At 40.1% G+C, this 23,781-nt stretch overlaps 1 protein-coding gene across 2 annotated transcripts in view; it reads left to right on the top strand.

The window, feature by feature from the left end:
* The window catches only part of ALK (ALK receptor tyrosine kinase), a 307,502-nt gene that overhangs the window by 139,663 nt on the left and 144,058 nt on the right, over window positions 1–23,781 (top strand). For both annotated transcript variants that reach the window (XM_054290348.1, XM_054290347.1), the window contains exon 4: window positions 2,387–2,588. In XM_054290348.1, the coding sequence (XP_054146323.1) occupies window positions 2,387–2,588 (202 nt within the window). The remainder of the gene's footprint in view (window positions 1–2,386; window positions 2,589–23,781) is intronic.

Raw genomic sequence — 23,781 nt, 5'->3', positions numbered from 1 at the left:
AGTGTGCTGGGGTAACCCCACCATGGCAAAACTGTGCTTCTTTTAGCAATATACACCAGTAGGTACAACTGGCCATGTGATGAGTAATAAGCTGCAACTGTAAGCGTGAGCCCTGCAGACAGAGAGTAGAAATAAAGTCAGAACAAAGGAGATTTGTGACTCACAAATTTGCTGTAGCAGCCACCCTGGCCTACTACTGGACTTCATTGATGATTCAAACCTGACCTCAAGTCAGGGCATAAGAGGAACTATCCTTGGCAGCTCCCTTGATTTAGAACTACTGCAAGAAAAGAAGGAATGAGAGCTGCCTTTGTTTGTTATTTTTAAAATCTGACTCCCTGTTGCAAGGCAGTAAGATGTGCAAATGGCTCTTGCACCTGGCAAGTTACCATCAGCAATTATTGCAACACTTAGTGTCTTTCTGCCACCAGCAGAAATCTCTCTGCTCCCTTTCATGTCAGAGATTTCATTGTTCTTATGGGGATGGTAAAATTAAAGCCACAAGATTTACTGCTCTAATTCTCTTTTGTTTGCAACAAAAGGGAGAGACAGGGAAGGATGATACATGTAGCTGGATTTTGTGTTGTTGGGGGTTTTTCTCTTTTACTGACCAACAAAAATGACTGGCAAAAACTTTGTTTCAATTAATCAAACAATTCCATTAGCAGCTGTATTAAAGTCTATTATTTAGATATAGGAATCTTGTTATTAAGGCAAAAAAGCTGTGACTGCATTTCACTGTCTTCTGTTTGAAAATCTTGACATCTGAGCAGGCTGTACTTTGTGTTTCTTAATGTTTCTTTCAGTACAGATGTTTTCTAGTTTTAGATGTCATTAATGTGGTGTAAATGTCAAAAACACTATTTTTGACAAATATATCAAAAATGCTGTGTATGATAAATGTATGTATGTGAGGGAAACAGTGTTTGATAGGAATCCAGTTTTCATTTGTAGCCCTTCTTTATTGCCCTTTGTGTGACCTGAGATGATTTGCCAAATCAGACTTTTTCAGAGGGGACATGAGTGAACACCACTGCAGTTCCTATGTTCTAAACCAGCACCTGACTGTGAGCTGTTAAAATCTGAGCTCTTGACTCAGTTCAGTGGAGAGAATTGAGGACAATCAAATAAGGACAATTCACCAGGTGCCTCATGGTGAACTCTGCTGCAGGAGCTCAGAGTGGCTGCTTTGCACCTCCTGCTCCAGAGCTTACCCACTGAGGTGAAAAGGAGAAGGATCCATTTGTAGCTCCTCAATAGTATTCCTTAGACAGCCTGGATATCACATGAGCCATGCTCAGTCATGTAGGAGATCATTTCTCTGAAGCTGCAACCTTGGCATTTTCATACACAAGCTTCTGCTCTGGCTGAAATTCATGCACATTTGAAAATAAGCTTCAATTACAGCCCTGTTGAGCCTTAATTTCTCTCTCAATGAAATTACTCTTCATCAGACCTGCATGTTTTCAGTATTAACAGACAGGCTGTATTAATGGATGCTCCAGGTAATGAAGACGATGAGATTTCATTCCCTGACCAGTCTTGCTAAAATTTGTGGAATATCATGATTTTCTTGCTCTGAGGGTTGGTCCCTTTCATTTGCCAGCTACAGGCCCCAGTGTGCTTGTTCTGTGGACAAATTGATAAATTAGTCAGCTGCCGAAAGGGAGTCATTTGATTCACCTGAAATGAGCAGCAATGGGATGAAAATACATTACCTCTGTCCCACTGGATAAGCCTCAGATTGTATTGAAATAGAATTAGGCCGAGGGAGTCAATGTAGTGGATAATAATGAAATGTTTAATGTGGATTAGCTGCATATAAAATTAATACATTAGAATGAATTGCTGAAGAAATGAAACTGTGTCAGACCTTTATCCTGTCTCTAATATTAGACTTAAAACTGCTGCAGTCTTCTGTTTATAGAAGAGCATAAGAAAAGCTATTGAATTAGTGTTCTTTATTTGGGTGAGAGGACTAGATACAGTATGAAGTGTTAAAAATAAATATGTATATACCAGAGCTGTCAAATCAGGATCCAGCAGAACCAGTGCTAATATACTTGGGTCTGAACCAGATCTGAGAGGTTAAAGACAAGAATCTAAAGCTAAAACTCCTTAATCACCTGTGTGGGCTTTTGTCTTCTGGGAGTTAAATCTAAATATCATTTTTATTTTTGACCATTCAGAGGTGAGTTGAAGTGTTGCTTTAATATTAATAGGTTTGATAGAAAATGGGCAAGCTTTCCAAACTAGTTGGCAAATGAGGTATGGAAGGGCTGCAGAATGAGCTGAGACATAAAACTTGAAATTATTCATCTGTAATCTAGGAGGCCTTGAGGTTTTTCTAATTGTTAAAGCTTTCTTGTTGCATCCTCTGTTCCAGGTTCTTTTCTGTTTCTCAACACATCAGAGAGGCCGAGCCCCACCATCCTGAGCCCTTGGCTGAGGAGCAACAGTGATCAATGTGTGGTTCAAGTGGCTGTGTACAAGTTTTTCCAGCAGAGTGGAGAATATATTGCTCGTGTCCATCCCATTGATGAGAGCAGCAGTGAAATCCTGTCAGAGGAGAGTCCAGAGAAACACGGGTGAGTCTCATCCCCTCGTTTCACTCACAACTTGAATTGAGAAAAATCACTCGACTGTGTAGCCATAGAGCCACAAAACGCATGCTGCGCATCTGAGGGGAGCAGGACATGACACTGAGGAGGTGCTTGTCTTGCATGGGTCTAAAATATCATAGAGGGTGGAGGTTGTACTTATTTTATTATACAAAACATTAGCAAATTCCCAGATAATTGAGTTTCTAAGTCAACACCATATGTATTCTCAGTGCTTGCAGGTACACATAAAGCATGGATACTCATCCTCAGGTTAAAGATTTTCTGCTTAATTCTCTCTGTGTGATTGCTTTTTACTACTTCTTAACCCACGTATACTATTGGGCTTAGAATATCTACTGGGTCTTTGCAGTTTCATGTGCCTGCATACATTTTCAGTTTTGTCTTCATTTCTGATTTTTTTTTGCCCATAAAGCTGTTCAGAACTACTGGCAGGGGAGGAAAGCTTTTGATCTTTCAAGGGTGCAACTGTTTGAAATGTTTTATCCTCTTTGTGCAATTAATCTTGATGATGTTTTAATTTGTCAGACTTCCTGTGTATTCTTTTAAATTTTTGTTAGCAGCAAAACAGCAGGAGATGAACACAGTAAATATTTCAAGATGCTGTGGCAGTAGAGTAACTCGGAATTTAATTTGGATATATGTGAGGCTAATGTTCTACCTGCTCTATATACTGACTATTTAAAATTTTTATTTCTTACCTTTGTTGTGAAATGTGGTAAGGAGCATAATTTTTACCAAACATCTCAAATGTTCTTTGTTTTGATTTGATAGATTAGAGAGTTCCTAATAGCAAATCCCGCTGGCTTGTCCTCATAACAAGATGTGATTATCTGATTACTGTCTACAGCAAATTCTGTATCTTCCAGTAGCAAAAGGAGAATGTGCAATAAAAAGCCTTGCAGGAGATAACCTAACTCATAGAAACAGTTTGAATAGTTGTAATTCTCATATAACACATGGCCTATAAAAGTGAGGAGGAGAGCTTGTGTGTGGATCTAGATCATACTTAGTTCCAGCAACATCATCCAAATTGTAAATTGCTGTTGATGTCTGGGGAGAGGTAATTAGAGGAGCCACAGCAGCTGTCTTCTTCCTTAGCTCTTTGCAAATGCTGTGTTCTGTGTCACAGCTAATAAACACGCTTTGTGCAAAGTGCCTCCTGCGTTGGCACTGCCTCTGCTCCTTGGCACTCCCAGGGAATGTTGCTGTGTGTGGAATGCTCAGCATGGAGGAGCTGGGCCTGGGATCTGTGGGTGGGCACAGCTCCCTGGGAGCCCAGGCAAGTGCCAAATGTAAGGAGCCTTGGAGGGAAGGAAGGATTGCTTTAAGTACAGTAACAAATTCCTGCCTTTGCCATCTGCCGGGGATAACAGGGATGACTCAGCTGTGTGCTGCAGATGGAGATCATCACTGCAGTAAGGAGGGTTTGTGCTTTTGCAGAAGGTGGCTTTGGTTATAGCTTGGCTGTCCCATATGCTTGCCAGAAGTGCATCTTGCTCCCCAGCAGCATCTCTGTGGGGTGTGGATGGCTAAGGATGTGTCTGTGGCTTTCATGGGTTTGTGTGTCTGACTCCTTGCTACTCCACGTGCTGGAAAACTCCAGTTGGAGCCACCAGCTGGTTCATTTTCCCCTCCTCCTTTGGTCCTGTCCCTTCACTGCAAGAGGCAGTAACGCCTCTCTCAGCTCAGCAGTGCAGAAAAACTCTGCTACTGTGACCACATAAATGTCACATGGGGATGGTTAAATAGCTTCTCACAGCCACAGATGAGAAGGTAGCAATTTGTCACCATTTGCCCTGAATCTTCATTCCAGAATTTCAGTGCCCCTCCATTGTTTGGAGGGATAATATTAGCTATTCCAGCTCTGATAACAAAACATGTAAATCTCACTTTTTAAAGCACCTTTTTTCCTTTAAATACGAATCCAGTATAGCTGATTGAAAGTCAAGAATAATTCAATGGTGTTCTTAAATGAACTAGTAATCCTACAGTGGAAAACTGTTCTGTTCAATATTTTATTTTGTCTTGGAAATTGCAAACAATTGTGTTCTTTTATAATGAGTTCTTTGTCCATGCTATAACCAAATAATTTCTAAAATTTTATAAGGATTTTAGCTCTAGGCTCAAAGTAATTGAATTCCCCAATGATGAGTCTGTGCTAGAAATAAAAATACTTTAAAGTTTCACAGCTGACACTTCTTTGATTCTATGTGCTTTATATATTGCTTTGCAAACCAGAGGTGTAAAGTGTGTGACTTTGTATGTGCAGTAGTGAGTCCATGCATTGCTTGAGATCAAGCTCATAGCAGGAAGAACGTGTTTTATTGAAAAAAAAATGCATATGAAGGGTGATAAAGCAATAAGTTAATTCCAGGGTGGATTTTCTCAGATCTTGAACTATGCACAGCACTAATATCTTCTTTCACTTTTTCCCCCTTTATAAATTGTATAACCCAAATTACATCTATTAAAATCTTACAAGGTCTTCACAGTTCACCTACATTTACAAGGAAAAAAAAGCAGATGCTGTCAGGTATTACTATTTCGTTCAGGGTGAAACCAGGCAAGCCAAGGTTTTGGGTGACAGCACTTGAGGCTGATTTTAAGTAGAATATATGTAAAGCTATGAAATTGCATTACGTAAAGACAGCATGGCCCCCAAATATTTATTTGTTACCAGAGCTCACCCATGTTGTCTTTGTGTGTACATTACTGGGTGTGATTATGCATAAAGACTCAAAGCAGAACTATGGATGTTCTGTTTGCTTCTCTGGTCTCATTTTTAGAAAAAAGAAAACAGCCTGTGGACTAGAGTTGTATGAGTTCCACAATGAGCCAGAGGAGTTGCAGAAATGGTTGTTGGGAAGACACCTGTTTGTTTTTTTTTCCTAGCTGACATATTTCCCTGCAGCTGATGTATTGCACAGAGGAAGAAAGGTGGCTAAGCTGAGATGCATCACACTGCAGTAGGGTGAGGATGCAGTAGGATAATGGGGCAATGGAACACACACCAGGAGCAGAATGGCAGAAGTGATGGCTTGGAATGGTTTCTGAGGGATGAGCACCAGAGGCTGGTAAAGGGATACTTGTTTTGTGGTACACAGAAATTCTGCCAAATACAGCCATAACTTTGTTATATAATATATGCAAGAAAGCTTCCTACTCAGAGGGTAACTATGTCCTTGCTTATCAGTTCAGCAGAATTATATACTTGTTAAAATTATCATTCATTTTAAAGAGGACTAAGGTCTTAACTCCAGTTTAACCTGTGAGTTTTGGAACACCTTTGGTTAGACCTTCCTAACTCCTAAACAATCAGTAGGACTTCTCTATGGGGAGCAATACATCTCTGTGTTCTACCAGAGTTACTTTTGTTGCATGGCAGGGTTTCCAGCTGCTCTGAGTCTGTGGATGTTTTTGATGTGGTTAGTCTCTTCTGACATCTCTTGCAGTGCTGTTGGGTTTTACAAGCACCTGCAGATGATACAGGGAGAGAAGCAGTGCACTGCTATTGATCTTTTGTAATGGCAAAAGAGTTGTTATAATTCCTGCCATGCAGCACAGCACTCTCTGATTTATCTCAAATGACACCAGATGTGGCTACTATCTTTTGCTGTTTTTCTGTTTCCATGGTGCTGTATGCAATCCTTTCTTGCTATTTAATGGGGTTCCCATTTTCTATTTCTGTAGGTGAGGAGACATCAAGTCTCCATCATGTTTATGTTGCATGTTGGTAATTTAGCAAAGCAGAATTGCTGCCACAGTTTGAGTGCTGTCTTCTGGGTACTTGTCAGACTGTCACCGTGGCCACTGATTTAATTTCACCTCTCATCTTTTTTTTTTCCCATGTGTTACATTTATAATTATAAAGCAAGTAAGATCTTAAGTGTGCTTAGTAGAGTGGAGAGAACACAAAGGAAATCAAGGTTAGGGTTTGTAATAAAGGATTGATTTTAATTTCTTTTGATCTGTGTATTTTGGAGAAATTGGGCCAGGAAAAAATTATCATGGTTCATTGTAATTATCATTATTACTTTACACGTCTACTTGCACTATTAATGGTGAGCTGCAGTATTATATACTATATATCAAACCAAACTTTTTATAAGAACATAGCAAATGACACCTAATTTCAATGTGGTCTTTTATTATTGACCTCCCTCATCACCAAGCTTGAGATTGATATGAAGACTTTTGTGTAAATATGTGAAGCTGAAGGTGTTTCTGAAATAGAACATGAAATGTGAACATGTATGCATGAGAAAGGAAGTCATAAAACACTCATACTTCACACAGCCAGCACTTCAGTAGGTGTATGAATACTGGTGCACAGAGCACTTCCAACAGAGAAAGTTCACCTGGTTCTGAAGGCTGCTGCAAATCATAATAGGCTATTCCCTTTCTGGCATCTACAACTTCACTTAAGATTGATTGCATTGATACATGTCAGGGAAAATATATGAAGGAATCAGTAGCATCTGTCACATTTGACCTTGGGCCTTGAAATCTGAAGGTTATTTCTTGTTCTAGTCTTGTTCCTTTTCTTTCTTATCAGTAGCTTCAGTAACCTGTCTCAGAGACCAGGGACTTAATGGAAGGATTTTTTTGTTTGTTTGTTTTATATTCTTTTTGTGACAATGGGGGATGTTGGTTTGGTTTTCTTCCCCTTCTTGAAAAACTTCACTAAATTCAAGGCTTTGTTTTGCAAATGCCTGGGCTAAGACATAAAAAAAATGAAGACCAACACTAAGATAGTGTGTATTTGGGGCATTTAAACTTATTTTTAAGCATCAAAATATGTCTCAAAATTTGCAGGATATTTTTAGTCTGGGAGAATTCTAAATCTGGAGTTTAAGTGATTCCGTGCAAACTACGCATTTGAGAAATTCAGGTAATCCAGGAAAATAATTTGGATTTATGGATTCGTTAGAAACTAAGCTCTCTCACCCTGATGGCCAGGTACCACTAATCCTTAATTTTAGAGAGATAACTTGAATTGTCCTAGACAGAAAATTAGCACTTAAACTTTTTCTGTGCTATTACCCACTCGCCAACTTTTAGTCCCTTTCAGTCTGTGAAATTAAGTGCAAAGGAAGGAAAAAAAGGGGAAAGAAGAGTAAAGACAAAGTTGATGTTAATTTTCCCCCTTCCCTTTTCAAAGGATACTGTACTCAATACCTAGGAAGAATCAGTTTGATATCTTTGATAGCAAATGCTTACATGTGGAAAAGAGATTTTCTTCTGTACCTAATAAACCTTTTGTTCTTCCTGTACCTCAAGTGTAGATCTGAAGAAAACTTTAACTCTGTTGGTCATGGCACCTCGAGGAGTTTGTTGCTGTTTAGTTTTTTGTTTGTGCAGCATCACAGAATCAGGCTGGAAAAGACCTCTAAGATATTGGAGTCCAACCTTTGTCCAAACACCACCACGTGTGTCAACCAGACCATGGCAGCAAGTGCCATGTCCGGTGTTTTCTTCAATATCTCCAGAGATGGTGACTCCACCACCTCCCTGGACAGTCCATTCCAATGTCCAGTTGTCTTTTCTATGAAGGAATTCCTCATAAAGTCCAACCTTAGCCTCTCCTGGTGCAGCTTGAGACTGTGTCCTCATTGCTCGATGCCTGGGAGAAGAGACTGACACCCACCTGGCTACACCTTCCTTTGATAAGGAAGTGTAAGTGATAAGGTCTGCCCTAAGCCTCCTTTTCTCCAGGCTGAACACCCTCAGCTGCCCCTCACAGGACTTTTGCTGACTCTTCAGACTCTTCACCAGCTCCATTGTCCTTCCCCAGCACCTCCATGTTTTTCCTGTAGTGAGGGGCCCAGAGCTGGACACAGGATTTGAGGTGTGGCCTCACCAGTGTCAGCTACAGGAGGACAATACTGCCCTGGTCCTGCTGGCCACACTCTTGCTGATCCAGGCCAGGATGCCCCTGGCCACCTTGGCCACACTCTGGCTGGTGTTCAGTGCTTCCAGCCAGCTCCCCCAGATCCTTTTTGGTTGGGCAGTTTTCCAACACTTGGTCTTGTTGAACCTCATACTGCTGGGGAGATTTAAATTGAAATAATTCAGGATCTCTAAGGTAAAATACAGCACTGCAAAGTTTTAGGCAATAGTATGAACCTGATATACAAATGTCTGCACATTTGTAGACCATTTTCCCATTCTACTTGGGTACAAGATGATGTGGCCCAAGTTGTCACTTTCACACTAGGGTGAAGTAAATGTCTGTACACTTCTGTTTTAAAAGCCTTGGTGGTTTTGCTGCTGCTGAAGTGCTCTATTATTACTTGAGATAAACATGGGTCCTTCTTGGAGATTTTTTTTTTGCTTTAGAGCATGCCTTATTTTTCCATGTAGCCTTAAGACAACAAAGCAGTGTTTTCAAAGGGCTCCAGAGAGGTTTGCTGTGTTGTCAGTTGAGATTGGGCTGTAGCACCTTATTTCTTCTTACATCTGTAGGAAAGTGAACTTTTTATTACAATTAATGATACATTAATATTACCAGAAACTGAATTTTGAGTGCTATTCAATATCGTGGCAGATCATACTGTAAAGGAACAATATCCTATGACCTCTTGGACCAACCAAGGCCAACTGACTTAATTCAGTAGTGAGCAATTGCAATTACTTTTTTTAGCAGTCGATCACAGTCCCAATCAAACTGATGGAAAATCAGTTTGGGGCAATGTGGGGGGAAAGTGCTCTTTCTTTTCTTGTAATATATGTTATCAGACAGTTATTAGCTGGCAGTGCTGCCTTTTATCGATGTCTGCCAGATTCATTCAAATAGGAAGACCAAAGTTGTGTAGTATACCTCCAATAACAATGATGAAAGGATGGAGGATGTAATTTTAAAGTGGAAATAAAGTAAAAAATGAGAAATGTGTGTCAAACATGAAAATTTTGCTTATTACTGAAGCACATTACTTACTATGTAGAGAATGGGACAAAAAAAAAGAGAGAAGTGTATTGTTCAGGGTAAGGGCTCACTCTTTACCAAGTGGAATAGCTTTTTCAGCTACTTTGAACATAGTGCTGCACACACTCTAGTGTAGGAGGACTGGAGTGGGGAGCAGGATTCCCAGTATGCCTCGGCACATACAATTTCTTCAGACCACTCTGAGCAACCTAATCCAACTTTTATGCTGTCTAAAGCCTGGGCACAAAGATTTGTCATCTTAAACTTTTGTACCTTGTATCCTTCAGAATTATTTTCAGGTTCCTCTTCTCTGGCTGTTATGCTATTCTCGCTTTCCAAAGTATGGGTTGGCTTTTTTCCCCCCATTCTCTCATTCTTGTTTCCTTGTTTTATAGATCTTGGGTTTTCTTCTCTACACAAAGGCTTCTACTTCAAATTTTCAAGTCATCCTAAACTAATCTTCACAACATCATGTTGATGTTAGTCCATGTTGCACTTCCTATCAGTGAGGACATGTCAGGATGAATTGAATTTTGACAAAACCTAAACAAGCAAACCACCTGCCACACACCATCCAGCCTTCTCTTCCCAAGCCTGCACAAACACTTCAGTTTCACATCTTTTTCTTTGTTTAGGTGTCCTTTCTGCCATATGAAAGTGCAACAGTCTTTTTAGGATCCTTTGCTATGTCCAAGTATCTTTGCCCATAGCAAAATGCTTCCAACATTTGTTTCCAGACACTGGGCAATTAATATTGCCAGCCTTATTTCTAGTTATTTTTCCACTCCCCTCCAGCTAAGCTCTGTGTCATTCTGCTGTTGGCCAAGTTTTATAACAAACCTGTGATATAATTGCTTTCTGTATCTCCTACTTACTTTTGACCTTAAAATCCATCTGAGTTGTGTGCACCCTCCTCTGCTGCTGTCCCATTTTGGAGCATGGCTTTGTCATTGTGTGCAATTTCCTTGGGGCTTTCCCTGCTAACGCTTCAGAATCTCCTCCTTATCCCAGGCAAATCTACCCTGCTGTAGGAAGTACTGTAGAAGATTTACAAGGTAATATTCCTGCTTTCAATTTCAGAGAGAAATTAACTAGGTGCTGATAACTTTGCAAGACTTTAAAATGGTGTCCTTGACCCATCCACTTGCTAAAAGCATTCCTGTAGCAGGAGTGCAGTTGATTCTGCATCCCAAGTCAGGTTCTTGGCTATCCCCCTGAAATTCTCAGTGGTGTTCAATGACTTGCAGCACAGAGTTCTGCAATTTTTGTGGGGTAGCTTTGCACCCTCATTTTAAGGAGCACTGTCTGTATTGCTGCTCACCAAAAATGTTGCCTATAATTCTCAAGTGCTGGTAAATTGTGTGTTTTCCACACGAGAAAAAAGAGAGAGCTCTGATAAACTTGACCTCTAACTTACAATTTGCTTCTGCATATTAAAAAAATCAAAGGCTTATTCAACAGGAATTAAGAAGCTAATTCTCAATTCCCGCATGGGAAATGGAATGAAGGCTTAGTAATTATTTAGATTCTGATGTGTGCTGCAGTGGCAGAGGCAGCAGCTTGAAATTCTTTTCAGTGGTTGAGGAAAGCAATGCATGACTTTCCACAGGGATACAGTAAGGACTGAGCTGTATGACACCAGTGTGGAGCACTTCACAGAGCTTTTAATTTAAAAGTCATGTACCATATTTGTTAAATAGTATTGCTCCTGCCAGAAGGTATTCTTCTGTCAAATAGCTACCTTTGTTTTGTTTTGAATTTTACTGCTTTCTATAGCACACATCTAGTACAGTAGAAATTATATTCCTTTAATAAAATATTTTTCCAGAGCTCTTTATTGTATTAGCAGGGCAAACCATTACTGTCAGCAGCCACTCTAGCAAAAACATGGGGTTTGGGGTTTACACCAAAGGCACAGGTTTCAGGCAGGCTGGTCAGATCTATTTTAAACAGTGCTTCAATCAGGTTATTTCTTCACTTGTGCTCTTTTGTAGAAGGCTTTCCCTGCACTGTGCTGATTGTTCTTCAGGATAGGGAAGCCATGAACCTTCTTGACTTGCTCAGTAGCATTTTGGTATCTTGTCCAGAGAAATGAACATTCCTCCACACCACATTTGGAAGTGCTGGACTTTTCCTTTTTTCTTTTTTTTAAATTTTTTCCTCAAAGGGTTGTGTTCATGTGTTTTACTTTATAGACTTTGAGTTCTCTGAATCATCAAGAACAGTTGTTAGCTTTTTATAAACATCAGTCCATAACCTTGTGGTATTTGTTGTGTCTTAGATCAGGCTGACTAGATATGATTTTCTGTTGGGAATAGCAGCCATGAAGTTCACAAACAATTACATTCATGCTGAATGTAATTGGAGCTTTTCCTGATCATCCCTGGCTTGATGTGCCATTTATGCTGATGGATTGAGGACACAAAGATGCATAATAAAGTTCCTTTGGACAAGGCAAAGATATTCCAGGCTGGGATTGAACCTGCAGAACGTCTGTCTTTCTTGGTGAACTTCACATGAGGATAAGATTGCAGAAGATTGGCACAAGTCTAAATTTTTCACAAGGCAATGAAGTTTTTATGACTCTGCTTTATCTAGCAAGGAATACAAGCAGTAGAATAAATGAGACAAAGTCAACAGCCTCTCGTATTCAGATCAGTGACCAGTTATTATGATGCCTTTATAATAGAGCAAAATTACACTAAGGGGGAGATTTTTATCAAAATATTTGCATTGAAATACTTTTTCATAAGGAACCAAATAATCTGATTTTCTTCTGCAGGAAGAAAATTCCAAAGCTTAGTTTTCCTGTGCAGTATGCTTGCTCAGAGATGTTAAGATAATTTTAGTGAGATAATTGTTGTCGTTACATTAAGTACAGTGGATGACCTGATTGTTTTTAGGATGTTAAACATCCTAAGAATGCCCAGCTAACTTTACTGCCACACCAGAAAATTAAGCCATGACAGGATCTGTCTGGATATTGTCTTGGTTTAAATGTGTTCTCAAATCTAGCAAGTGGGGGTTTTTTTGTGTCTTTGCCCCTCTCTTCTCTAAATGCCTGTCTTTCAGGAGGCTGTGACTTGGGAAGCATGGGCTAGTGCTTTTGACATCTCAGATCCATATCAAAACCATGATGATTGCAATTTGTTACTATTTCATGCCAGATGAGCTGTTGAGAGGCCCATTTCTTAAAGCCTCTAGATTACATCTGACACAAGTTGATTTCCCTTTTTTATAAAGTCTCTTGTCTGGGAACTTGGGCTCCTTTCATTCCTTTAGGCAATTTCTCCAGTTAAAAGCTGGGACATGTATGTGGTCTCTTCGAGAGGGCATTGACTGCTCTTAGTTTCTGTTTTAGATGGAGCATTTTGATTGCTGGTATCAAGGCAGTTACAGCTGTCAGTAAAACAGCTGCTCTCAGGCAATGAGAGATGCCATCAATGTTTATCAACATCAGGCCACTAACAATATAATAGATTTTTCAAGAAAATCTTGCTTTCTTTTTACTTATTGCCTTCTACAACTATTCTTGTACAAAAGGGAAAAATATTCTATACAATTTTACTGACCTTTTTCCTTAATAATTCAAAACTTGAGAGATTGGTGTGGTACTGGCTGATAGAATTTCTGCCTTCTTCCATCAGCTCTTTTATCAGTACTTGATATTCCCAGGCATCTCTTCTCCCCTCTTCACTCCATGTCAACACTTTTCCCTTCTAGTTTTGTATTCCAGGCTCTTCTAAACAGGTTTCCAAACCCTCAATAGGTCTCATTTTGTCTCTCATTTCATCTTCACTCCCTACTTGCCTTTGACTTTGATATTTCTTCATCCCAAATTCTGGGTCCAAAAACTGGGGGTAGTATCATGATTTAACTGTGAAGAAAATTAACTCTATCCCAGCCCAGGGAGGCACTGAGCAGCTGATTTTGTGTGCCCAGCTCTGGTACTGCCTGCTGCAGCCCAGATTGTGCACTGGACACTTTCCCTTGTGCAATTCAGCTGCTGCTTCTGTAGGAAAATCTCTGCCAAGAGGGCACAAATATCAGCTTCTTAGAGCTTGCAGACTGGCCTCAGTGAGGTGAATTTTCACAGCAACAGCCATGTAAACAAAGCAAGTGATTCTATAGCTCTCCAGAAATTCTTTCATCAAGTGGTCTGAAGTACTCTTAATAACACTAAGACCTGAAGGAGGTGGCACTGTACAGATGGACACAGTCAAGCATTAAGGTGTTCTAGCAGATCATTAGTGAGTTTGGTATTCAATAGATGTGTGACTGAGTGGCACTGCATTGATGGTATCTTTTACTGGAAGAGGGCAGGTTTTGATAGAGAGAGATAATGTTGATGTCTGGGTTTTCAGAGTCAAAGGAATTGATTCCTGTGGGGATTTTAATGTGTATCTTCTCTGCTCATTTGAGTGGCCCAACACCGTTGGCAGAATGGGCTTTAATACACTGAATTTCAGCATAAGCACAAAATCTAACTTTTCCATTAGTTGCAATGCAGAAACATTTGTGGGGCAAAATTAAGAGGAAGAAATAATTGTTCATAGGCTAGGGCTATTCTAGCTCTGCATCTGTCCCTGAGTCCTCATCATGAGTAGCACTTGGCAGATACATTTCTACCCTCCGTGGGAATGTACTCTTTCCATCTTCTCTTCCCTGTGCTCCTCTCAGCTCTCCTCAGTGCCTCAATACTCCCAATTCCTGAGATATGGATGCCTGATTTGTGTCTGTCTAACTAAATTGGGAACGTTTTTTCTGCAAATTAATCAGTGCCCCATCCCAATTTCGTGTGCCTTTGATGCCTCGTTTTAATTGCCTGAAAGTAGAAAGCTTCAATGAGCAGAAAAATTAAAATTGCAAAATCCTGATGGCTTTTTGTAGTTGAGTTATTTGCCTCCAACACCAACCTGAAAAGTATGTTTTTCGCTTGGTTTTTTCCTTTTTTTTTTTTTTTCCTTAAGTGAGTGAATGTCTTATTAGCTTTTCATTTCTGACAGAGCCTCAGGCTTAACTGCAATGGATAGACAACATTTTAGCTCCAGAACATGAAACAAGTTCTTCTTTCCTAGATTCTCAAAGAGATCTTGCCAAGACAGTAAAACAAACTTTCCCCTTCTTTTGAAGCAGGGCTTGACTTAGGAACAAAAACTGCTCTTTCTAAAGATTGAAACCCCTAATATGTAGTAGAGTTTGAGGGATTTCATGAGGGGGATAAAAGTGGGAATGAAGGACATTGTGTCCAGCTGAAAAACCAGAAATAATTTAGAACAATTGCATGATCTTTTATTCACAAAATGTGTCTTCCATGAAATCAGGACTTTTCCCATGAAAAAACTTGTTGTTTTTCCCATGTTGGTTTCTTGGACTGACCCCAAATGCCTTCTTAGCTCTCTGTTCAGGTTTACAGTGGCTCATTTTGCTGCCTGAGTTCACACACAGCGAAGTTTGTCCTTTTTCACAGGGATTGTTCTTTATTCCTGTGAGACAGCACGTCTTCTCCAGCCGCCCTGTGGCATGTCATGCAAGTGACATGACTTGCAGAGCATCATCAGAATGCTGCTGGGAAAACTCTTTCCATGAGGAATCATAGCACTGGAGTGTCTTTCTGTCAGTGCTGCACAGCAGCGTGGCTACATGAGAGAGTGCAGTTGAATGATGAATCTACTCAGACAATATTGTAGCTCACGTGTGTAAAGCAAAGTAAAGCATGCTGATAAATTAATAGCTTTATTTTTACTTTATGTTTTTATTTATTTTTATATATTAAATATATTTATATTTTTATTTTTACTTTAAAGATGACAAAAGTGTGCTCCCACTTTACAGATTTTTTGGTCTTATGGAACATAATGAAGTGTAATAGCAGAGCCGAGAGGTCCCATGTTTTCTCAGACTGAAGAGTAAAGTTACTTTGTGAAGAAAAATCCCCCTGGTGTAGAACAAGTTAATTAGTTATTGAGTGGAAAACAAGCTGTCTGTCACATTGCAAAATTTCAAATCGGAAATTTTTTGCCTTTTATCAACTTGGGGTTTTTTTCGTAGAGCTGATATAACTGTTTCTCCCAGTATTGACTTTTTCTTAATCACTTCTTCTTGTAGTCTTCTGTAATAATTTATGCCATGATCATGCTCAGCTATTATCTGCTGGCTGATAATAGAGTTTGTTTTACAAACAGCATTCATTGTAATGTAACTGTTCAGTACTGGCACAGCAAGCCATGGTAATAAATTCTGCAGGTTACTGTCATTCTTTGCTCAGCTTTTCCTCAGTTGTCCATCAGAAAGTATTTTATTTTCTGTTCCTTGCCTGTGACAGCCCTAGTGAGAGTTGTTTGGGTTAGTGAGTTTTTTCAGCATTTAGGTGTAAAACTGATTTTGATGCCTTTTACCTCTGAAACACATTTTAAACATCCTATTGGAAAGTTCAGGATGTTCCTGAGGGGCAAAGGCATAGCCTATATTTTCTGTCTTTTTATACAGTAATCCTTTTTGACCATAATAGTTATTTAGAGTTGAAGATCCACAGGATGCCTTTGGAAGGAAGAAAAGTTGGCAGCGATGCCAAAGGTTTGGATCATCCTGTTGATTTGAAAGTCTTTGGTTCCTGAAAATAAGAGACATCAAACCCCACAAAAACCTGTGTTCACAGCTCATGTGGCCCAGAAGCCTCTTAGTCTTGTTTCTGGGCCACTCTCAGTTCTTAATGAGATCTGCCTGATGTTTACTCTTTTTCTGAATATGGTATCCCTGGGTTTCTTCCTCCTTGTCTCTCCCTCATATCTGCATTATACCATATACAGGAACTAGCCTTTTCTCTCCAACTCACTAAAAAATTACTTTTTTTCTCTCTCTTTTTGCTTGACATTATGAAGAAATGAGAGATTTTTGGTTTCTGCACTGGTGTTGCCTATGTAGGTAGTTTGTGTGTGTGAGAGTTTGTGTGTTGAGTGTGACACACTATATTCTTAATCCTTCATCCTGGAATGACTGCTGAAGGGTGGCTTTGTGGATCCTTATTTCCTCTTGGAAAAGCCTTCATTGTTATGCCAGTCTCATCCATCTTTTAGGGAATGCAGGTATAAAATTATTTGATGCATAAGCTCAATATGTTTTCTACCACAGGAGAAGGAAGGGAGGGGAGTGTTCCTCCAGCTCATTAATCAGAATGAGAATGAGAAATTGTAACAACTTCCCAGTCATTTACTATTTGCTCTAAAGTAAATCTGTCTAAATATTAGTGCACTGGTGGTAGTAAAAAAACCCAAAAAACAAAGGGGGGGGGTGAGGGGGTGGGCAGGAAAAGAACCTTGTCATTAGCTTGTCACATGCTGTACATGGTAGACCAAAGATATATGTACTGTGGCATCTCTGTAATGAAAACTTGAGCAATAAAAATAGTTTCTGCCATGTTCTGGAACAAGGAACTCCCTGAGGAAACACATTAACAGTATTTCACATTACAAATTATTATTGCATATTCAGCTATTGTTTCAAATGAGAATTGTGTGTATTACAGGGCAAGGGAAGGAAGACAAAGTTAGTGTTTCTTCTGTAAGCAGAATTAAGATTTTGTGCATCTGGCTGTGTCAGTTCTGGCCTATGAATTTAAGTTAATACTTTAACAGAATAATTAGTTTCTTGTACCTAGGATGCTTGATGGACTTACACATGTAGTTCAGGATATACTGGGAGTGCTGAATATGTGAATCTCTTCACTTTCACTGAGCTTAGACTGAGGAAGTATTGTAGTGTGAAAATGAGACTTGTTGGATGTGTCTAGCAAGGAGTCATCTCCCATGCTGAATGTAAAGACATCATATTACAGAGGCTGAATGTTACCAAATACAGTAGTTTGTGCAAATAGTGTGTTTTCTGCCATGCCTACAATTCTTGAATTAATCAAATGCTTTGTTTCATGCACTCCCCTCTCTGCACTCAGGACAGTGTGTGTTTGGAAAGCCAATCATCTTCATTACCTGCTTACTTTCTGATTAATTGTATGACCTTGCACAGGAGGTGACCATTGGCCTCACAACAATTTGGAAGAAATTTTAAAACCTCACTGAGGGTTTCTGTATTAACATGTTGCCAGCAGAAAGCTAGTTGTTAGAATGCTGATTTTTCTCCTCCTCCAGCCTCCTTTCTAGAGGAAGAATGTTCCTCCTTCTGCCTTTATGGTGCCAGGAAACAGCCTCCAGCCCTTTTCTCTGAGTTGTGTGTTGTTGGCTCTGACTGCATAGTTCAGCTTCCATTTTCTGATTTGTGAATGATGGGATTGATACATACTAGCACTTTGAAATTTAACTCCAAGTAGGTGTAAAAGTGAGAGAGAAAAAAATATTTTTATTGGTATGTTAGTTTCTGGGAATTGAAAAGTGTTAGAGACAACAGTGGCTCCAGACATAGTTCTTTGTTTGCCCTATTAGCATCAGAAAACTGAATCTAGGGGGAGCTGTGTCCTATTTCCAATTTCTGCATTAGCTTATGTAAAAAGGCAGGAGAAAGAAGTGGTGTTTTATTTTATGGTCCTTCAGTTTGCTGTGAAGCTGGCCTGAGATTAAATGGGGTGAAGGGAGCACCTGTGCCCTTTGACCAATTACTCCCAACTTGGAGAGGAGAGCCAGGCTGGCGTTAGCAGAAACCAAGAGAAGCGAACCAAAGTGTGCAGAAAACGTTGATTTCATTCTGCTGTTATAATTGCTGCTTTCTGGAGACACAGCAGTGTCTTACCCTGCTCACCTTTGCTGTGGGATGCTGGATGTGGCTGCCTTGGAGAGGGCCCCAAAGGAGCAATGCATAAAGCTTACATTTTTAATCTCATGTACTGCTCATTTTTGTGTCATAATGATACTGCATCTAGACAGTAGGATGTCTAATCCATATCAGCAATGCATTTATATTTTCATTAAATTCGTGCTAACAGTATCATTAACTTCTTAGTGATATTATAGCATAGCCTTGTGAGTATGTTTTCAAAATGCTTCTTGTTGAAAGAAATTTGTGAAGCACTTCATTGCTAGCCAGAAATGGTTCTAACAAACCAGTGAAAGGCTTTCTAATTAAATGAAAGTAGTTAATTTTCCTTTTTCTTCCACTGAGATTGCAAGCCACAGTGGCACCCACAGCTATCCTGCCTCTGTACTCAAAATGACAGTGAGCTGCTTTCCTCTTTACAAGTGCCTGGCAGAGGATCTGAGCCACTCCATTCACTTGCAGTCCCACATGCTGGACAGTTCTGGGAGGTGAGAGTGAGGCACTACTGCAGAATGAGTAACTGAAATGTTGATTTGCCATGAAGTTGCCCATCTGAGGCAGGTGAATCTTGCATCTCAGGTGTGGATGAGGGCATCTTAATACTTCACTGAAGACATATAATGAAAAAACTATGTAATTTTGTAGAGGAAACATGATTGGCCAATATATAATTTGCAGTATGTTACACAGTGCTTATCAGTGTCCAGCCGACTAGAAATAAAGCAGCTTGACTGAGAAGACAGTATAAAAGGTTTTTTGTATTTTCTCCTTTATTTTCTTCTCTATTTCTAGTGTTCACAAGTTATGTTTTTCCTGTGGTGTTCGTAATTCCTAAGAAACAAGAGAGATGAAAGTGGGCTTGTTAGGAATACTATGTTGTATCTTAATATTTCTCTTCCATGATTTGTAGTAGTAAATGTGTCTATAATGATATTTGCAGGAAACACACATGGAGGAGGTACAGTCTTAATCAAATCAAACTGACTTTAAATGATCAAATGCCTGCAGAAAACCTCCTTGGTGCTTTCTTACATAAATGAAAACCTGTCAAGTATGGGTGCCATGATGCTGCATTCAGCCATGTGTGTAAAACAAAGAGCTGGCAACTGGAAGAGAGTCATCAGGTGGGCACAGCAGCAATTGAGTGAAGCATGAGGGTCTTAATGTTTAGACAAATGGGTGTCTTATGGTGTGTGTCTTCAACAAAGTGACATCAAGATTTCTCAGAGCCCATTTCAAGCCCTCTTGATCAGGAATCTCTCCACAGAGTTTACCAGTCTTTCAGTCACATCCTAAATCAGCTGCCAGGAGCACAGCCGTGTTTTGGATGTGATTTGTGTTTCTAATATGCTTTGAAATATTTCAAATCAGGGGCTGCATCTATGGAGTATTTTTTATATCTTTCTGTTTTAATATATGCAATGTGTTGCAGGTAAGTTTGGTGAAAGAAATATGTGGAAGCATCCCAGCAAGTAAATGTCACTCCTCACCCCCTTTTTTAAATTAAAAAATAGGGAAACTGTGCCCAGATCTCCCTCACAATTTTTATCCTCTGATTGAAATTTCAGAAAGTAAATTTCAACACATCAGTTTCAAGCAGCAACAGTCAGACAAGTAAACTGTGGCTATAAATGTTGATTTTAAGTACTCTGAATGCTGACTGCTATCAGACTTTATCTTGGATGCTGGGGTAGAGAGTGTGAGCAGTTCCCTAAGGCAGAAAAACAAACTGCTAGAGGAACAAAGAAGTTATGCTAATAATACATGACATGGTTCAGCCATATATAATTTAATGCTTTGCCCTTCAGCAACACCTTTCAAGTAAAAATCTGCTAGACTTTATCAAATAATAAGTTTTTTATTACATCCTTTCTGTTGTCCCATAGATAGCAGATTGGAAGAAATGTTAAGAGACTCATCACAGCTCTGTATTCAGAGCCCTGCAGTCTTGTGTCACAGTTGTGTGGTGGTGTTAGAATTCTTATTTTTTGAGCCTATGTCCTGCTGAATGCTTGCTCTGAGCCTTGAAGAATTTTTGTCATCACACTGGTTATACTGATTTTTTTTTTTTTTGGCTGGCTTTTTTTTGTTGTTGTTGTTTTCTGTGAGCACTGTTTCTCTATTGCATAATTGGGTCATAATTGTTATCCCATCCTTCAGCTGTCTAAGTGCTAAAAGAAAAATTTTAGCTAGGGATTTTCATGGCTTTAGCCTGACAAAATAGAATAATAGATGGAATCAATTCAGTGTTCAGGTTAGACTGTGACCCAGAGCAGGTAAGATAACTTAAAATGCCTCCCAGAGTTCACTGGATGTAGCAACAGACACATTTGTCTGTGTGAAATGAAACCTGCTCTGAATTGTGCATGTTGACATTTGGAGAGATTCTAAAATTTTCAATTCCTACAGAGAGAGTGTAGTTCTCTATACCACCACTGAGGCTGGAGGTGTTTCCTGACTTCATACAGGCTGGAAGAGGCTGGAAGACGCACCTGTGACAACTTCATATTGAATTGCTATGATCATTTATCTCTCTTCTGCAGTGAGTGTTGCTATCAGTGGTGGTGGTAGTGGTGGGCTCTTGCCATGCCTAGCACTAATTGCCAGCACCAGCCAGTATGTAAACCTGGACAGAATATTCTCCTGTTAGTTGGAAAGGTTCCCTTGACTTGCAGGGTGGAAGGTGCCTGGCCTTGCGCTGTTCATAAGCTTTGCTTATCAGAAGAAGGTAATTGTCAGATATTGATACCAGACAGTTTTACAGCATAGGGAGGGTTGGGTCAGACTGGAGGCTAGTGCCCAGCCCTGTGTTCCTGTTATTCTGTTTTGTGCTCTTTCTCTTATCACAGGGAGTCTTTGTTTTTTCCATCTCAGAACAAATTTAATTAGTATCTAAGTTTAAGAGCTCAATTCCAAACATTCTGAGAATAAAGCTTCCTGCTATAAAGATTCCAAGATTAACCCAAATCTCTACTTATTATTACAGTTATCAGCATTAATCTCTTTCAGAAATTGTTAATACAAGTGTGAGATCAAACCTGGTTTCCTTGAGTAGGACAAGTGTCAGGAAAGCCCCGTTCTGGAAAGATAAGCAGTACCAGTGGTGCAGAGGCACAGTTGTAAAGAATGAAATTTTGGATTCTGCTGAGCTCTCTTTTTATTCTTTAGCTCTTCACACACCATTATCCACTATCTAGTTCAGTGTGATACTTCAGCATAAGTTGAATCCTCCCAGCACAGAGTGCTGGTGTTGAAAACTTTCATGTCCTTAAGTTACATACAGCTTCATCAGATCTCAAGTGGTCTTTGAAAATTCATTCATTCCTTACTCCTGACTGAATCAGTGGAGATGTGTTCACTTGGAATGTGCTGAATTAGGTATCCTTCCTTTTCACCATTTCCTTTGTTGTTTCTCTGGTACAGTTTACAGATCTCCCCCATGGTGTTCCATCAGAAATGCACAAGCAGCCTGCAGGGCATTCAGCCTTCAGCATCACACTCTGCAGGCTGCTGACACCTTGTGATGGATCCACAGGTGGGGGATTGTGTTCATGTCTAATATGGCTTGCCCTGTTTTAACATGTGGGCTTGGAGAGGTGGCCAAACCTCATAGCTGATCCAGATGTAAAAGCTGACCTTTGGCTTTGAGAACCATTAAAGAGCACAGGTTAGATCAGACCTTTCTTGGGCTAATATTCAGTTTCCAGGAATGGAATAGGCTTTTCAAAAGACTTTATGTTGATGCTGAATTATCTGCTTTTCTTCATCTTAGATTTTATCCTTTTTTTTCTTAATCTGGTATTTTCTGTAGCTACTGTAGGCTTTGAAAGAGTAAGTTAATAAAAGAACATGTTAGGAGGTTTTTTTGTTGTTAGTTCTTTTTTCTTTTAGCTTGAATTGTTTTATGTTGAAAGAAAGCCAACACCTTTCCAAGGGGTGGGTGTGTGTGTTTCCTTGTCATGCCCCTCTCTTCTGTCCTGCAGAACAGCCTGGAATGTATCCTGCTGCACATGGTACACCCACAGCTTGGACCACTCTTTATGAGTCCCCGCATTGTTCTTTCTGAGTCCCTGCTGGTATTTCTCTCTTGAAGTGGTGTTTGGGGTGGGGTGAGTATTGATCCCTCTTTCTGGGGAAATAGAATTGCCAGATGAAACAGAAATTCCACTATGAAATGAAAATTTTTTTGAGATAGAAGTAGAACTAAGGTTGGTATATTTCTATCCTATTTTTTTCCATAACAATTTCTATTTCAGATGGAAATACCTTTATTCAGAAATTGTCAAAGAATCATAGAACCATTGCACAGTCTGTGTTGGAAGGGACCTCCTAGACCATCTAGTTCTAACCCCACTGCCGTAGGCAGGGACACCTCCCACTATCCCAGGTTACTCAGAGCCCCATCCAGCCTGGCCTTGAACACTTCCAGGGATGGGGCAGCCACAGCTTCTCTGGACAACCTGTGCCAGTGTCACAGTAAAGTTTTACACACAGTTTTACACACAGTGTTTACAGTAAAGAATTTCTTCCTTATATCTAATCTAAATCTTCCCTCTGTCAGTCTAAAGCCACTCCCCTAGTCCTATCACTCCATACTGTTATAAATTTTCTTGTAGTCCCCGCCAGGTACTGGAAGGTGATGGTGAGCTCTCCCCATAGCCTTTTCTTCCACGATGAGCACTCCCACTCTGCCTTTCCTCACAGGAGAGGTGCTCCTGCCCTTTGGTCATCTTGGTGACCCCCTCTGGACTAATTTCAACAGGCCCATGTCCTGCTCATGTTGGGGTCCCAGAGCTGGGTGCAGCACTCCAGGTGAAGTCTCACAAGGACAGAGTATAGGGGCAGGATCCCATCCCTTGCCCAGCTGGCCACGCTGCTTTTGGTGCAGCCCAGGATACAGGTGGATTGCCAAGGTTTGCTTACGAGATTCCCAATAGTGTCTTGTTTACAAATCATTCTTAGCAATTTTAACATTGGGTGCTCTTACAAAGATCTGATCCTTTTCTGACCAGGTAGTTGGAATGCCGTGTGTTACAGCTGACAGCTTGTTCATTAGCATTCCTTGCCTTGCAGCTTGTATTGCTTGGAAGTATGAATAATCACCATTACTGTGGAAGAATGCTTTGACAACTATTTGTGACAACTATTATAGCTGTGTGCTGATTTTATGAGGAGTGAGTAAGTGTCTGCAAGTGAGTTAACAGCTTAATCTGCTCCCTTTCTCCCAACATGACTCACTAGAGCATTTCTGTATGCACTGCTGCCACCTCTCTCCCCAGTTGCTGCTTGATTGACAATAATCTGATCTCTCCATATGTGTTACCCTCTCTGTGCCACACAACTTTTGTCACAGTGCTGATGCCACTGACTTTCAGATCCTCATGTGAGCTTCCCCTGCAAGAGGATGTGACTCATAGGATCCTCCTGAGATCCATTTAACACACTGAATTAAATCCAAGTAGCTCTTGC

The sequence above is a fragment of the Melozone crissalis genome, unplaced genomic scaffold, assembly GCF_028551555.1.
Source record: "Melozone crissalis strain CALT ecotype California unplaced genomic scaffold, PUWL_Pcris_2 ptg000081l_1, whole genome shotgun sequence".
Lineage (NCBI taxonomy): Eukaryota > Metazoa > Chordata > Aves > Passeriformes > Passerellidae > Melozone > Melozone crissalis.
This window is presented reverse-complemented; position numbering and strand designations above follow the sequence as displayed.